A 17011-nucleotide genomic window follows, 5' to 3' on the forward strand; every position below is an offset into this window, starting at 1 on the left:
CCCAAGCCTTATGGGCATCAGTTTCCTCACCTGCACAGTGAGACGTTCATGTGTGTGCTCTCAGGGGAAAGAGGCTCTCCACAAGGCTGTAGGCTCCTACCTGTCCCTCTGGACCCAGATGCCCCCGACCCCCAGCTCAGAAGTCAATCTTGGGGCTTCTTATACCACCCACTCAGCACATCTAGGGAGCCCAGAGGTTGGGCCGAGACAGGGATGTCAGCCCCAAACCAAGGCAGAGCCATGTCTCCAGCATTTATCAAGCCAAAGTCAAGAGCAGCCAGCATAGGAGCTCCCCCAACTGCTGCTCCCCCAACCCTTGCCACCAGGCAGGACACAGGCCACCCCTGCCCTCTCTGGGCCCTTGGGGACAACTGGAGCATGGCTACCCAGGAGGAGCCCATTCCCCTTCCACGTTGGTGTCCTCCTTCAGGACGTGCTTCCCCTTCTCTCAGCTCCTTGCTCGTCCTCCCGCCCAGGAGACGAAGGTGGCCTGGGCTGCCTGTCGCATTCTAGTCCTCCATCAGACCGCCGCCTCCTCCCCACCTACCTCCCTGCCTTCCCCCCCATCCCAGCAGACAAGGACCTGGGCTGAACAGAGGCCGCAGGCATCCTGGGCCAAGCAGACATCCCGAGGAGCCCACTGGTCCGCTGCAGGCCGTGTCAGCCTCCAGTAGTCACTGGGCCCATCCTGGAGGCCTCTTTTTCCAGCCTTGATGCAACTGGGTCAGTCTTGGAATTTCCTGAAAGCCTGATGCTAGGGGTGGGACAAGGGCATGGGAGCTGCATGGCTCAGATCTGTGACTTTGGCCAGCCCGGGGTCCTGCTCACCTTCTCTGCTTGAGGGCCAGGTGGGCCAGGTGCTCCAACTTTGCCTGGGAATCCAGGGGGACCCTGTATCAACAAAGGGGCAGGCAGGAATGAAAGTGGGGCTGGAGGGGGAGCTCCCCTTCTTTCTTCTTCCTGTGTGTGATGCACTGTTGTTAATGCAATTCATTTCGACTTCCTAGAAGCACCACCCGGGAGCATGACATCTGCCGGGCCTGCCGGGCTGGGGCCCACCCAAGAGGCTGGGCTCTCAGGTCCTGGTTCCTGGAATCAGGCCTGGCCACCCAGGCCGTTCTCCCCTGCCTCTCCCCTCTTCTCCCCAGGACCATCCTCCCCTAGCCTGGCCTGGTCAGGCCTGCCCCTCCCGATGAGACCACATCAGACAGAGCCGGCTTTGTGTCTTCTTCACTCACCGGTGGGCCCGGAAAGCCTGGCTGGCCTTGAAATCCCTAGGGTGAGAAGCAAGGGACAGTGTACTGTGCCACCCCCTCTCTCCTGCCTGGCTGCCCAGGAGGAAAGAGTGACAGGTGGGGCACCCTCAAACCCACGGGCGTTGCTCTCCCCTCGGCCCACCATGGCTGGCAGGTAAGGCTCTGGGCATGAGGTAGGTAACAGCCCAAGGACAGGTAGGGTGGGGAGACTAGAGCTGGTGATCATCAGGGACCCAGCCCCTTCTCTGCCTCCCTGCAGCCGGGTCCCAATCGTCACTCACCTGGTCTCCCTTCTCACCCGAGTTCCCTTGGGGTCCTCGCTCTCCTCTGGGACCCTGTCACCCACAGAGAACAATGCAGCCGAAACCTAATCTTCCTGCCCTCAGATCCCAGGACAAGATCAGGACTACGTCTCCCCATGCCCTCCTTCACTCACCGCTGGGCCTGGGGGGCCCGGGAGGCCTTCAGATCCTGGGGGGCCCTAAGGACACAAAGGAACAGAATCAGTCACTCCTCCTGGGGAGGTGAAGGATGAGGTAGGGGGATGTGACAGGGGACTGCCTAGAACAGAGGCAGCACATGCTGGGAGGCCCCTGAGCTGGCAGGCCCCCTCTGCCTGGTCTGCTCAGGCTTCCCTGCTCTTGCCTGAGCTGCTGAACCAGCCTCCTAACTTGTCCTGCCACCTCCTGGTTCACTCCAAGTCAGGCAGCAAATGGCTGCCCTCTTCTCCTCCGACACAGCTCTGATTATGTCACTCTCTTGCTCAAACACCTTGTGCGGCTCCCTCTGCCTCTGAGTGGGGCGCACACTTCCCAACAACGTTGGTCTTTGAGGCAGCCTGTGATCTGGCACCAGCCACCCTTTCCCACTTCTCCTCCCTCTCTCCTTCTCATCTTCCGCCTTGCTCAGTCAGACTGCTGTTCTCTGACACACTCTATACCCTCCCACCCCCAGGCCTTTGCACCCTTGGCACAGCTTTCCCTCCTACCTAGAATGCCCCCTTCTCCCCGTTCTAGGTCTCCTGAACTCTTGCCAAATCATTTGATGGCTGGAAGCTGTTCCTGCAGTGCCCCGCCCAGCCTCTCCCTCTGGAATTCCCCAGTACAGACAGCCACAGGGATCCCTCCCTCCTGCTAGTCAGCTCTAAGCTCAAATGCCACCTGCTCAGAGAGGCCTTCCTGCCCCTCCGCTTCGATGGTGCCCAAACACCTCTCCAGCCCCTTCCGCCGTCCCACTTCCTCCAGGAGTCCCAGCCCTCATCGTTCCTAGGCACTTGTTTATTCATCTGGCAGCTGCCTCCCCCATGGCAGGGCAAGAGGGCAACTGCCTGCTCTGTTCACGGAGACATCCTCAGAGGGGAGCCCGGCACCCCGCAGGCCCCTGAGAAATATCTGTTACTGAGTAAATGCCTGATGGGGTTTGCTGAATTCTACTGGGGCCTCACTGAAATTGGTGACTCTGTAAGGCTGCAGTCCCAGTTTGACTGATCCTAGATCTGAGGTTTGTGAGGTTTGTCACCAGATAGATGTGGGTTCAAGTCCAGGTTCCACCACTGACTCACTCACTAGCTTCGGGACCCTGGGTGAGTCTCAGCTTTGTCACTCTGGGGGCCCCAGTGTCCTCTTCTGGTCACAGCCCAACTCCCGTGCTCAACATGGGGCCTGGCAGGCCTTGGCTCTGGAGGGTGGTTCTGGGGGGCCTGGGGACCACTGGGGGTCTACAGTCCCAGGTCCTCCTTTGCGTGAGGCAGAGGAATGCTTCTGCAGCTGCCTCCTGGCCCCCTTCCCCTTGGCAGCCCTGCGGGGATTCTCCTCACAGCCTCCACCTCCGCAGGGCCCAGCCTGTGCTGCAGGCTCGGGGGTGGGGGCGGGGGCGGGGGGGCAGCAGGGGTCACAGTCCTCCCCTTCACAGGCTGCTGCCAAGTCTCTAGCCGGAGGCTGTGCGGCTCCACGTGCAGCCCTGCACCCGCCCCCGCGCTGCTGGGACTCACCGGCTCTCCTTTCTCTCCCGCTGACCCGGTGTAGCCACGTTCCCCCTTGATGCCCTGACAAGTGGCAAAGAGACAGTGGAATTAGCCCCGCAGAATTAGCCCGTCACGGCGCTAATGCGAGGAGTGGAGACTGTAGCTGGCACCCAGACCGGCTCTGGGGGGATGGCACTGGGAGGACTGCTGGGGGCTCCAAAGCTGCCGTGCCTCCCACCAGCCACCGTGCCCCCCAAGCCCCCATTGGAAAAGGAGGACACACCCACCCAGCAGCTTCTGTGGGGGTGGCACCTCTAAGCTGTCTCTCCAATCTCCCAAACCCCCCATCCCCAGGAGGCAGATCTCAGTTCTTGCCGTGTCTGGGCCTGGCAGAGTGTTCTGAGAGTCAGGCCTGAGCAGAGTGGTGGGACCAAGCCACGCTGCAAGGGGGCCTACAATGGGGACAGGAGGCTGCATGGACTTTAGGCAAAGGAAGAGGCTGAAATGCCCGTGAATGGGGAGCCCGCCGAGGGTTGCCCAGCCTGGCTCTGTCCTGACCACCAGCCCAAGCCTCCGGTATCCAGCACCCACTCCCCAGCAAGAGTCCCCTTACTCACAGGCAGTCCTGGGGGGCCCATGGCACCTGGGTAACCTGGTTGCCCTGGAGGACCCTACGAAGAAAGGCAGACATGATGGATAGCCCCCCAACATTTCTGTTCTCCCCTCGCTGGGTAAGAGGGTAGCCAAAGCTAAAACCTCTGGGGCTGCCATCTAGCAGGTGCCAGCCTGCCCCAGCACTGCACACTGGGCCATCTCCCCAAGCCCCAGGTCCCCTTGGTCGTGACCTCCACCACAGACCTGGGCTGGGGGTGCGAACCCCAGCCTGGCCCAGACCCTGACAGCTGAGCCGGAACAGGGATCCCAGAGCAGGCGTGAGGACCAGGGAAGAGGGGGTGGGCAGGGATGCTGAGTGACGAAGGCGGAGGGCGGGAGGGGAGCCCTCAGGGACGCTGCTGGAGGACAGGGGCTATGCATGCTTCTGGCAGGGAGTCAGGGCACATGGAGATCGGCCTCCTTTGCTCCTGGGGGAGTGTGGAAACCTCACACTGAGGGAATCCTGGCAGAAGGGCAGAGAGTCATAAGGAGTCCACCTCCCAGCTTCCACTCGGCAGCCACCCCTCGGAGCCCAAGCTCTGCCTCCCCAGCTCTTCCTCCTTTTCCAGCCCCTGCCAGCTTCCTCTTACCGGCTCCCCCTTGTCTCCAGTCAGGCCTGTGAGGCCTCGCTCTCCTTGAAGGCCCTTGGAGAGAAAAATCATGAGAAACTGCAGGAGCGGGCTGTCCCCACCCAGCCCCTGACTCCTTCCCCCTGCCCCACTGCCTTCTGTTCCCACTCCAGGCAAATGTGGAGGCCAAAGTGGCTCTCTAGTGTCCCTAGCAAGGTGACCCGTAAGGGTGTGCTCCAGCAGGATGAGTGGTAGAGGTGTGAACCCCCACATATGGGTGCCTTTCAGGAGGATACTCTGCAAGACAGGTAACTGTAGAGATATGCCCTCCAGTGGGGGTGACTCTGGGAGGGTACCTCTCAGGTGCCCGTCACTGGTATGCCCTGCCATGGTAACTGACTGGGGTACACCTTTAGGAAGCTGACGGATCAGATGTGTGCTCATTCTGAGGGGCAACCATCAGGAGAGGTACCCCAGATGGATGCTGCCACCAAAGTGTATCACATCATCAGACACCCAACACTTACCTGTCCAAGTCCCCCACCCCAAGCCAAAGATCACTTTCTTGGAGGGAGGCAGGGGAGAGACACAGGAAGGCTGCCTCCAGAGCAGTCCGTCATTTTGTAGGGTGAGAGGGCATGTCACTTTCCACGAGAGCTACAGCCCCCACCCCTAATTCCTTACCCCGGCCTTTGCGGGTGCCGCGCCATTACGGGCATCTTTTGTGCCCCCTTCTCCCTCATCCCCTCAAGAGACGGCGCCCAAACCTTTCCACGACACAAGACAGATGGCTAGACGGACAGATGGCCCCTTCACCCAAGCAAGCAGAAACAGACAAGGCCCGGCCACAGATGAGGAGGTGGGGACAGATGGAACTGTGACGAGGAGGGGCCCTGCTCCCTGAGCCTCCATCACCAGGCCTGGGAGGAGAGGAGCCAGGACCCAGGAACACGCAACCTGACAAACAGGAGGTTAGTTTCCGTGACCCAGGAGGGAGCAACAGTGAGGCTGGGGGTGATGTAAACACACCTGTGACGATGACGAAGGCAGAGCAATTAACGACACCTGGCAGAAGGAGCCGGCCAAGGTGCCGGGCACAGAGGGGCAGGGCCGCACGACACCCAGAAACCCAACTGGCTGGTATCACATGCCCCGCCTTGGAGCAGACTGGGACTGGAGCCAAGGAAGAGGAAGGGAAGAGGAGGCAGCTGAGAGTTTCCTCTAGGACGATGGAAAAGGTGCAGGAAGGGCTGCCTTTAAATCCCTGGGTGCCTCTGGACAGCCCTGCCAAGCAGCAGGGCAGCAAACCTGTGCCAGCCTGCAATGTGAAGCCCTAAAGCTTTGGCATCTCTGCTGGGCTCTGAGCCAGGTGCCTGGCAGGGTCCCAAGAACTACTTTCAGCAAATCTTCAGGCAACACCGAAGGTGGTGAGAAGCAGGAGGCAGAGTGAGAAGGCAGGAATGGAGGAGCCCCCTAGAGGCACCAGCTTAAGAGGGAGGTTCACAAGCTCAGGAGGACTTGCGGGAGTGCTGCAGGATGGTGGGAGAAATGGAGAAGGAAGACAGAACGTGGTAAGAGAGAGAAGAGGAGAGAAAGAACACAGGAGAGGAGGGAGAGGAGAAAATGAAAAGGAGTCAGAGACTGGGAGGATGTCCAAGCTGCTGTGACCTCAGAGAACCCGTGTCGTTAGCTACCGTGCCTGAAGGGGGACAACAAACACGGAGGACGGAGGTGAAGGCACGACAGGAGGGAGACAAGCAAAAGCCACAGAGACCTGGCTGATGGGGGGAGGGGAGGTCGAGCAGCGCTAGGTTCTTACAGGCAATCCGGGGGAGCCAACAGCACCAGGAAAACCTGGGGGGCCCTGGTGGGAGAAACAGGCAGGTCACATCTCGTAGGCACAGTAACCCTGGACAGCCTGGAGGGCACAGTCTGGGGCTTGGGGGTCATGGGGAGAGGAGGTCATGGGAGTATTTTCAAGGCAACTGGAAAAGAGACTCCTTGAAAGTCTTGGCTCAAAAGACAACTGTTCCTCCCTTGGCTCCGGGAAGATGGGCTCCTCCGTTGACAGAGATGCGGAACCGCTCCAGAGTCAGAGTGCTTCCTGAGTCTTCCGGAGTCTAACTGAAGACCTGGTTGCTGCAGAAGCCCGTTTCTTTCAGCCTTGCCCACCATGCCTGCCACCCGACCTCCAACTGTCCCCCGAGTGGGGGCTCCCTGGCTCTAAGACAGCTCCCACCAGCCATTTTCTTCTCCAAAGAAAGCATTTTCAGTTCTTTCAATCTTTCCTAGTCACTTCTATTTTCCTGCCATGTCGACATCACAGAGGACTCCAGAATAGATGCCCTGGTCTGGTTTTTGTAGATTTACCCTAGAGATGGCCCTACAGAGCAATGGAGGACAGCTCCATCTAAGCCCCGAGCCCTTGTGGGGACTGGCATCACAGGGGCATGGAGAGGTCTGGCCGGCATGCCGCGTGCTTCCCTGGCTGGGAGGCTGGGAGCCTGAAGCCTAGGCCCCCTGCTGAGGGCAGCCTGGGGCCACTGTGGAAAGCGCAGCAGGGGGTGGGGACAGGGAAGCAAAGATGTGCCTCTGAGGACCTCCCCTAAGCAGGATCATAGGCAGTGGGCAGAGCAGGGTGGTTCCAGGGCATTTGGTGGTAGGAGAGCACAGTTCCTGCAGATGTTCTGTGGAGGGACGGGGAGGGCAGTGGAAGTTCCCTCCTCCTGCCTTGCCCAGCCTTTTGGGGACAAGGTCGCAGGATGGTGTCTGAGCATAACGACCCCTTTGAGAGCCTCTCAAGCAGGCCAGGGCACCACAGATACTTACAATAGGGCCTGGAGGACCCGGGGAGCCCCTCATGCCAGGCGGACCCTGCAAAGGAAGCCAAGGGAAATGGATGAAGAGGCCCAGGCCCCATAGAGCCCCCGGGGTTCCAGCAGCTTTCCTCCCAGCTTGCCAGGGCCAAGGTCAACAGAGGGCAGCTGTTGTCCAAGCAGAACAATCTTTCATTTGGCTCATTCAATCATCCTACAAACATTTATTGAGCAACTATTATGTACCAGGCATTAGTCCAGGGGCTAGGATCACAGCATAAACAAAATAAATAAAAACCCTTGCCTCAAAGCAGTTACATTCTAGGGGAGACATGGACACTAACAAATAGAATAGGAGCTGGCACATAGTGGTGTTGAGTTGACACCTGTGGAATGTTCCTGAATGAAGTAAATAGGCAGGATGCTGGAGGGTGATTAGTATGATGCAGGCCAAGGGGACTGGAGGCTCTGGGGTTGGTGTGGTGTTCAATTTTAAAGAGGGTGGTCAGGGGAAGTCTGAGAAGGAGACACTTGGGCAGAGCTGAAGGAGTGCAGGAATGAGCCCCAAAGAGTGTTGCAGGCAGAGGACACAGCTGGGCACTGGGAAGGAAGAATGTGTCCTACCCTGGGTCCTGTGTATCCCAGAGGAGCCATGTGCCAGGAGAGCAGATGAGTCCAGAGTGGTAAAGGGCATCAGTCATGTGAGGCCTCAGAGGCCCCCAGAAGGTCTCAAAGGCAGACAGGGCCCCAGCCCCTTTAAGGATGAAGCCTCATCCCTAGTCTTACCTCTTCTCCTCTCTGGCCTGGCAATCCCGGAGGACCAGGCAGGCCTGGGCTCCCAATGCATCCGGGATCTCCCTCATTGTTGTCGCCCTGGAAAAGGATGGAGATGGTGACAGTGGGCAATCAGGGCCTCTTTCTGTGGGGCATGGGGCATGGTCAGGGGAGATAAGGCGAGGCACTCACCCGGGCCTCCTCGGCTCTTGGGCGCTCCAGCGACAAAAAGCACTGCAAGGGACAATGAGAGGCACTCTGTCTGATGAGGCAGCCAGGGAGCCCTCCCACACGGGGCGGCCTCAAGCCCGGTCCCTACCTGGGCGCAGTTGTCGAGGCCTAGCACACCAGGGATGCCCTGGTCTCCCTTCTCTCCCTTCTCCACGAGGTATGCTGGGTGGGCCCTCTGCCCCTGGACACAGTCCCCGCAGATACTCTGATCAGGGAGTGGGGAGAGGAGTGGGGTCTGGGTCAGAGAAGGCCAGGATGGGCCAACTGGGGAGCCCACCTGAGAACCCAGAGCCGGGGCTCCCTGCCCCGCAGTCTTCCCTCTTCCCACACTCCCTCTCTCCCCAGCCACATCCCTACGGCAGCTTTGCTCCATCCTCGGGGGACCCACTCCCATCAATTGGCTTTGAGTTTCCTCCAGGAAGAAGCTCTGGTAGAGCTAAGCCAAAGCCACTTTCCAGACAGGCGTGTGGGTGCGGAGGCGAGGGGCCCGCAGAGGGACCATCTGTCCCGGCTGTTCCTGCAACCTGCACCCACGGCGAGGACAAGCCACGAGGAGCGAGGCTGGAAAGGCTGGCTCCGAATGCCAGCTTCTCTGCCCAAGGGAGCAAAGGAACAGCTGCAGGAGGAGCCAGGCCCTTCCCAGGAGCCCCTGGGACAGATCTCGGATTGCTCACAGGCTTCTGGCTCAGATTGCGCCACCAGAATTGTCTTCCCCACAGGAAGGGGTTTAACCTTCTTTAGGTCACAGACCCCTCTGAGAGTTTGATGGAAGCTGTGGGTCCTTTTCCCAGAAAAATCAAACCCACTAGTGAAAACCAGCCTGTAGTTTCTGAGGACTCAGGAGCCTGGAGCCTGTCTGTGGCCAGTGTGGCGTCCACAGACGCCCAGGCAGGAGCCCCTGCTCACTTTCACTGCTCACCACCAAGCCCAGTGATCATGGCTGGCATTTACTCAGCACCCATGACGCTGGGCACTGTACATAATAAGCCCTGCACATGATCACATCCCATCGTGACGGTGCAGTGAGGCAGGGAATCTATAAGCAGTGTGGAGATGGGAAAGCCAGCACTCAAGACAGGCGGCGTGACTTGTCTGAGGAAAGTGGGAGTCTGGATTGGCGTGGGCCTGTCCTAGGCCACAGTCAGCACTCTCTCCCCAGGCTTCCTGGACTGTGGGTGCAGGTGGTGCTGGGGCTGGGTCAGCATGCCCCGGGGTGCCATCTGACCCCTTCTCCACACTATGCACAGTTTCTATTTGGGATCCTCTGAAGAGCACCTGATGAAGATGCCAGCAGATGAAATGTTACAGGAGAAATGTCAAATCCTGGATTTGGAGTCACACGATCACTGCCCAGTCATTGACAGAAGCAGAGGGGAGAAGAGCTTGGGGTTTTGTTGCCACAACCCCACTGTAATCCAACATGTAACTATTCCCTAGAGATTACCCGGACCTCCTCTGGCTGCTTCTGGAGAAATCTGCCGTTCAGAGCAGGGGAGGGATAGAGAGTCCCCACGCTCTGCCCTGACCAAGGCCCATCAGGGTCACAGGATGTCCAGGGCACTGACTAGCCAGTGTCAGAAGAGGGTGGCCAGGATGAGGGGGGCTCTGGAGGCCAACACATGGGAAGGACTCCTGAGGATGCTGAGTCAGAGAAGAGAAAGTCCAGGAACATAAGGGCCTCCTTCAAAAACCTGAAGGCAACCTGGGGAATTACTGTGCTCTCGTTTCTAGAGGTGACTAAGCAAAGATGGGCTATGCAACCCTTGATTCCAGTCGGAACTTCTGCTCAGTTTGGGAAGCCGGACCAGGCCCCAGCCCTCTGGTAGGGTATTAAGGCTGTGTACAGGCCCTGGCACAGGCCGACCCTCTGACCAGGTCCGAAGTCCCCTTTCTTGGACTACCAGAAGGGCTTCTCAAATCCATCTCCTCCCTGGATTCCTTCTGGATTGACTAGAGAACGGCTGAAGCTTTCTTCCAGGCCACACCCAATCTCACAGCCCCTACCACTGCACTTTCCCCCCCTCTGCTTTGCTTTGGAAGCTGCTGGGCTCTGCCGCGGTGTGACCCGGGTGCCACGCGGTCTCATTGCCAGCTGCTGCGGGCAGGCTTCAGGGCTGGGTTCTGCCGACAGCATCTGCCATGTGGGCACCGTCACAGGATTCCTTTAAGCACTCATTCAGCAAATGTTGCCTGGGGGCCTGTTACAAGCCAGGCATCAGCTAGGCCCTCATAGACAGATGCTTGGAACGCGTATTCCCTGCAAACTGCTGCTCTCTCTGCGAGGTGCCACACAGCTGAGCACTTACTGAGAGAATCCCCTTAGGAGACACCCCCGCCAGCTCACACTTCTCTCCTGGGTACCCTCTTACCTTAAGGAGGTGCTGTTCAATTGGTAAGGATCCCTGCAAGAGACAGATGTGTGGGCTCAAGCAGGTGAGGGGAAGGGACATGGAGACTTATGGGATCAGGTAGAGCCTTGGCACATGCCATGCACCTTCCAGCCTCAGAAGGGGGAGAGAAGAGGGACCCCCACTGCAGCTACCGGGCCAGCTTCATAGCTTGAGAAGCCCTGGGAGGGGCAGGGAAGGGGCATGGACAGGGAGTCCTGGCTGGTACCCACCAGTTCCGCAGTGAGCCCAGGCTGTCCTGGCAAACCGTTGTTTCCAGGCACTCCCTGTAGCCAAGAAGAGACACGAGTGAGTGGGCTCCATCTCTCTAGCCTGCTGGTCAGCCTGTTTCCTTCTCATCACCCCGCCTCCTCTTCCCCTTGTCCTGCAGGGCTGAGAGCCCTGGTTGGCACAAGGCTGACATCTATTCTTGGCTCAAAAGCCTCTCGACCCTCTTTATAGGGAAAGCCAAGGAGGCCCAGAAGAGTGACCCCCCCCAAACCAGTCCAACAGCGAGTGTTTTCCCCACACACCAGAGGAAGGTCAGAAATTGAGTAGAGGGTCTTCCGTGGAACTACTGTTTATTTCTGTGCTAAGCCATTTTTCTATATTTTCTCTTTCTCTTTCTTTTTCCTTTCTTTTTTCTTTTTTTTTTTTTTTTAGAGACGGGGTCTCACTCTGTCACCCAGGCTGGAGTGCAATGGCATAATTATAGCTCACTTAGCCTCGAACTCAGCTCAAGCGATTCTCCCACCTCAGCCTCCTGAGTAGCTGGGACTAGAGGTGCTCACCACCACGCCCGGCTAATTCTTTTGTATTTATTGTAGAGACCAGGTCTCACTGGTAGGCTGGTCTCAAACTTCTGGGCTTAAGTGATCCTCCCACCTCGGCCTCTCAAAATGTTGGAATTATAGGCATGAGCCACCACACCCAGCCTACTTTCTCATTTAATCATCACAGTTATCTTGTTGAACTAGGTGCTGTTATCTCCATCTTAAAAATAGCACAAAGAATCCAGAGGAGGCCGGGTGCGGCGGCTCACACCTGCAATCCTAGCACTTTGGGAGGCTGAGGCGGGCGGATCACCTGAGGCCAGGAGTTCAAGACTAGCCTGGCCAACATGGCGAAACTCTGTCTCTACTAAAAATACAAAAATTAGCAGGGCTTGGTGGTGTGTACCTGTGGTCCCAGATACACGGGAGGCTGAGGCAGGAGAATCACTTGAACCTGGGAGATGGAGGTTGCAGTGAGCCAAGATCATACCACTAAACTTTAGTCTGGGCAATCTCAAAAAGAAAAAAGAGAACCCAGAGTAAGTACTTGCCAAAGGTCACAAGTTGAGCAAGGCACAGAGCTGAGGTCCAGAGCGAGGATCACTGGCTTCTAATCCCTCTCTTAACCACGATTCCAGCATCAGTCCTCAACAGACATCCTCAGAACATTCACGGACACAGCAAGGGTGGGTGCTTGCCAGTCAGATTCATCTAGATACAAAATTCTGACTACCTGTGTAACTTTTGGCAATTTATTTGGGGGAAGAAATTCTATGCCTCAGTTTGTAAAACAGGGATAGTTTATGGTGAGGCTTCAAGGAGACAATGGCTGCAAGGATGGTTACGTTAGATGCATGTCATCCGGACACTGTTCCCCTTGCAGATTCCTGAGGCACATTTGCATATTAAACACTCCATGGAGGCAGGGAGTATGTTCCATTTTGAATCCCCAGTGCCCGACATGGAGGAGGTGTGCATTAAGTATGTGTTGAGTGAATGCACTGCTGCTCAGCCTGCTCCTCCCTGCACAGGATTTCCTTGGCGCACTCTGAGATATGGCCTCCCTTCAAGTCCCAGCTCCCAGCAATGGAACATATCACCAGCCCCCGAGCAATTTCCAGGCAGACTCTACCAAGCCTGGGTCAGACCTGAAGCCAGCCACTATCCAGCCCTGCTGGCATCTCCGTGCACCATCAGGGCTTAGAGCAGTGCCTGGCACAGGGAAAATGCCTTGAACATGTGAACTATTTTTATTTATTTATTTATTTATTTATTTATTTATTTTGAGATGTATCACTCTGTCTCCCAGGCTGGAGTGCAGTGGTGCAATCTCAGCTCATCGAAACCTCCACTTCCTGGGTTCAAGTAATTCTCCTGCCTCAGCCTCCCGAGTAGCTGGGATTACAGGCATGTGCCACAAAACCTGGTTAATTCTTTTTGTATTTTTAGTAGAGATGGGGTTTTGCCATGCTGGCCAGGCTGGTCTCGAACTCCTGACCTCAAATGATCCGCTGACCTCGGCCTCCCAAAGTGCTGGGATTACAGGCATGAGCCACCATGACGGCCCAAACATGTTGATTATTATGCCCTAAATCATTATTCATCCCCTGCTCCCCTCTCCATGGCCAGTGTGTTAGTTCAGGCCTGATGTTTTGTAATTGTTTACCCAACCTCCCAGAACTAAATGTTCTACCTGCTGTCCTACTGTGGAAGCGAAGTGCAGCCAGAATTGAAACCTAGGCTCAATGACCTACTAGTTGCCTCAGGCAACTTTCTTGACCTCAGTGCCTCAGCTTCCTCCTCTGTGAAATGGATTGAGATGAAATGAGATAACTAAGCACTGGGACTATACGGCCTTGGATGAGTAAGTGCTGTACATCCCTGAGCCTGTGTCTATACTTCAATAAAGGAGCTGCTCGGCCCTTCTGGATCCCACCTGGCATGGGGCAGGTGCCTGTCAGCAGCAGCCTCGGCTTGGTCTCACGCGCTGGCACTAGGCGAGGACTCTGGTGCCTGGGACCAGACTCAGCAGTCACTCTTTTCTGCCTCATTCCCCAGCATGTCTTGGCAGGGTTCACGCTACATCAGCTCTCACTTATTAATGGGTCACTTTGAAATGACTCTTATGCTTCCCCAAGGAAACTGCAAGCCCTCTGCAGACAGAATCCTGTTTCCTGGCAGTGTGGCAGGAAGCCCCAGACACTCGGCAAATGTGTGGCTGCAAATCTGTGGCCTGGGCTCTAGTTCAGCACTTCCACTGGGGTAGAGAGAATTGGGATCCTGGCAGAGACTCCCATCAGCAACAGTGGCTCACTAGAGCAGACTCCCAGCCCACAGTGGCAGGGGAGGTGTGCCAAGGTAGTGGGAGCAGGGAGGGAAGATACGAAATGTATCAAATCATTGGGGCAAGGAGGAGTAGCTTGTAAAAAGCTTCCCTGTGATGCTGCCCTGCTTCTTCAGGTGAGAATCACTCTCTTAGGAGCTGGGAGCCAGACACACAGACGGTGGTGTCTATGCCACCTAGAACCTCTGGAAAACATGGCTTGGTATGCAAACCACTGGGAACTGTCCTGAAAGGCATCAGAAGAAGGCAAAAAGGGCCTTGCATGGGGAAGCCCTAGTCCAGCATTGTCAATTCCTAATTGGGTGGCCTTAGACAAGATACTTCGTCTCTCAGAGCCTCAGCTTGTCCAGCTGTGACTTAGGAATAATAACACTGCCTTCCTGTTGGGGCTTTTTATGTAAGGCTCAAATGAATGAAAGAATTGATGTAAAATAATAATAGTACTCGTCATCATAATAATGATAGCTAATGCTTTCTAAGCATTTGGCATATAAATAATATATAACAGTCATGGGCACAATTCTATACACTTCACATGCATTAACTTGTTTAATACTCACAAAAGCCCTATGAGTTAGGTGCACTTAGCAGAAGAGGGCAGTGAGACACAGAGAGGTTAAGGAACTTGCCTACCATCACACAGCTAGCACAAGGCAGAGCCGGGATTCAAGTTCAGGCTGCCTGGCTCTGGAATGTACCCTTTATTCACAGCGTCACACAGATCTTGGCTCCTAATGCTCTCCCCTCACTATCTCTGGCTTCCTTGCAATTCCCCAAACACATCAGGCACATTCCCACCTCTGGGCCTTTGCACTGGCTGCTTTCTCTGCCACAAAGCCTCTCCCTCACAGCTTCTCTCCTCATCTCCTTTCAGTTTTGATTCAAACGTTACCTTCTTTTCAGTACATTTTGCAAATACTTCTCCTGCCCTCGTCCCATTTTCTATCCTCACTCCCTTCTTTACCTTTCTCCTTCGTACATATCACTTTCTAACACACTATATTTTATTTATTTATCTTGCTTATTGTCTGTCTTTCCTACTGAATATAAGCTCCAAGAGGGCAGGGGCTTTTATTTTTAGCCACTACTGTATTCACAGCACTTAAAACAGTGCTGGAAAAATAGCAAATGTGCAAAAACACGTGTTGCATGAATGAGTGTTGAATGCTGCTCCAAAACAGTGGGCCGGGCTCTGTACCAGGGTAAGGGATTTTTATCTGACCCAGATTGTGGATTCCTGACAGCTGATGCAACAGGGCATTCCTTGAAACCGTGCTGGGAGTGCAGAGCCTGGCTGAGAGGCTCAGTGGGCCCTCCTTGCCACCCTGGTAGGCAGCTGAATAGAGGAGTGAGAAATGGCATGTCTGTGTTTTTGGGGTGGGGGTGAAGCGTCCTTGGGGTCCAGCCTGGAGCAGCCACCCTGACCACATGAGCTCTGCCACCCAAACTCCTCCTTCTCTTCTCCCCCTTTACCTGCAGCCCGGGCACTCCAGGGGGGCCTGGTGGTCCAGGAATACCTGGTGGACCCTGAGGGAGAGAGGGAAGAGTCAGAGCCAGCAAAGAGCTCTGCCCCATGGCTGAGAGCAGCTGTTTAGGGTGGACAAGCCGTGGGGTGCTGGCGGACAAGAGGAGACAAGCGACACACCTGCGGGCCCGGCTGCCAGGAGCTGCCCATCCAAAGTCCCGGAGCACCCTGGGTGGGAGTGGGGGTCGCAAAAGAAGGGGAGAGGTTATAGGCAACGTCTACACCAAGCGCGGGGCTGCGTGGGGAGGCGGATGGCTGGGGTGTGCGGCCCTGCGGAGCCCTTGCACACTGGGCACCAGACGAGGCTGAAGCTGCTCCTCTCCCCCGGGCTGGGGGAAGGCTCTCACAGTGCCACTTACCGGCATGCCAGAGAAGACGAGGTCTCCTCGAGAGGGGCAGGAGCACTCCCCTGGCTCACCCTGAAAAGACAAGAGCCTTTGTGAGACATGGACGAAGACAAAGGGCCTCTTGAAATGGACATCCGAGAGGCATGGGGCTCTAGAGATGGAGAGGCCAGGGTTTCAATCCAGGATCGGTCTCTTATGATGTTGCCCTTGGGCAACCTGTTCAACCTCTCTGCACCTCAGCCTCCTCGCCTGTAAAATGGAAACAGTCATTCCAGGCGCACGGAGTCTCAGGAAGACAAAATGGATTCGTGTATACAGGGGTCCTGTCGCATGGAGATTATTCAGCAAACCATGGTCCTGCTGTTACAGTCATCAGTTATAACCTTGTCTGCTGCCATGCAGGTAATCTCATCTTCAGTACAACTGCAGCCCCGCTCCCTGGCTTCCATGCCCTTCTCTCAGGGGCCCCTCACCTCTCTGCCCTCTCACCACTAGTCCTTCCCAGCTCACTTCCTGCCCCATCCTCTGACTCAGCCCCCATTTGAAAATGCAGCTGCCCTCCTAAGGGGGCCTTGGAGTTTTCCAGTCTCCCATAATCCTGGTTGAGTCTCAGGCCAGCAACCAGGTGAAGTTAGGGATATGTGGAGCCCCTGGAACCAGGGAGCTTAAAATTGAGTTCCTCAGTCACACTAGCTGCATTTCAGGAGCCCAGGATGCCTCCTCCACCCCCATCCTCCAGTCCAAGGCAGCTTCATGTGCACAGGCTCCCCTGATTCGTGGTGGGAAGGCTGGAGGGGCTGCTAACCCCCCAGCGTATGGGTCACAGGCCCTTGGAACTCACCTTCTCTCCTCGTGGTCCCTTTTCACCCTGCAGGGAAGAAATACAGAAAGGTGAGCAGATATGGGTGCCGAGGCAGGGCCAGCCATGGCTTCCTGCTGTCCCGAGACACTGTACTCACTGGTGTCCCTCTGGGTCCCGTCTGTCCTTGCTGCCCATCACGGCCCTGAAGGGAGAGAGCCCAGAGTCAGAGGGTGAGACTGGGCAGCGGCCAGCCATCTGGCCTGCTGCAGAAAGGGGCTGTAGGACAAACAGCAGCAGCGCCAGGCTCCTCTGGCACCCAGGGCCCAGGGCCCGCGTTCCAGAGGAGCAGACTGAGGTGCCGGACAAGGAAGAAGACTGGCATTTCCTGAGCACATCTGGGTGCCAGCCACCGGGCCAAGTACCCGTCAGGGAACATTGAATGGAATCCCCTCTCCCAGTCCAGCAGGACGGTATTGTTCTGGTTTTCAGGTGAGGAAACTGAGCCTTAAAGAAACTTCATGATAGACCCAGCAGCCAGCTGCAGCCAGGCGTGTGTAGCCTGAAGTCTCT

At 56.4% G+C, this 17011-nt stretch overlaps 1 protein-coding gene across 5 annotated transcripts in view; it reads right to left on the bottom strand.

Annotated features, from left to right (window-relative positions):
• The window catches only part of COL16A1 (collagen type XVI alpha 1 chain), a 51737-nt gene that overhangs the window by 11943 nt on the left and 22783 nt on the right, over positions 1-17011 (bottom strand). For 2 of the 5 annotated variants that reach the window (XM_050794323.1, XM_050794282.1), the window contains 19 exons: positions 16599-16643; positions 16481-16507; positions 15652-15711; positions 15413-15460; positions 15241-15294; positions 10884-10937; positions 10633-10665; positions 8352-8468; positions 8225-8266; positions 8045-8131; positions 7272-7316; positions 6262-6306; positions 4464-4517; positions 3837-3890; positions 3247-3300; positions 1693-1737; positions 1538-1591; positions 1239-1274; positions 829-891 (listed from right to left, as the gene is read on the bottom strand). In XM_050794323.1, coding sequence (XP_050650280.1) covers positions 829-891; positions 1239-1274; positions 1538-1591; positions 1693-1737; positions 3247-3300; positions 3837-3890; positions 4464-4517; positions 6262-6306; positions 7272-7316; positions 8045-8131; positions 8225-8266; positions 8352-8468; positions 10633-10665; positions 10884-10937; positions 15241-15294; positions 15413-15460; positions 15652-15711; positions 16481-16507; positions 16599-16643 — 1017 coding nt within the window. The remainder of the gene's footprint in view (positions 1-828; positions 892-1238; positions 1275-1537; positions 1592-1692; positions 1738-3246; positions 3301-3836; positions 3891-4463; positions 4518-6261; positions 6307-7271; positions 7317-8044; positions 8132-8224; positions 8267-8351; positions 8469-10632; positions 10666-10883; positions 10938-15240; positions 15295-15412; positions 15461-15651; positions 15712-16480; positions 16508-16598; positions 16644-17011) is intronic. The other 3 variants (XM_050794292.1, XM_050794303.1, XM_050794312.1) reach the window with 3 other exon arrangements.

The sequence above is a fragment of the Macaca thibetana genome, chromosome 1 (assembly GCF_024542745.1).
Source record: "Macaca thibetana thibetana isolate TM-01 chromosome 1, ASM2454274v1, whole genome shotgun sequence".
NCBI lineage: Eukaryota > Metazoa > Chordata > Mammalia > Primates > Cercopithecidae > Macaca > Macaca thibetana.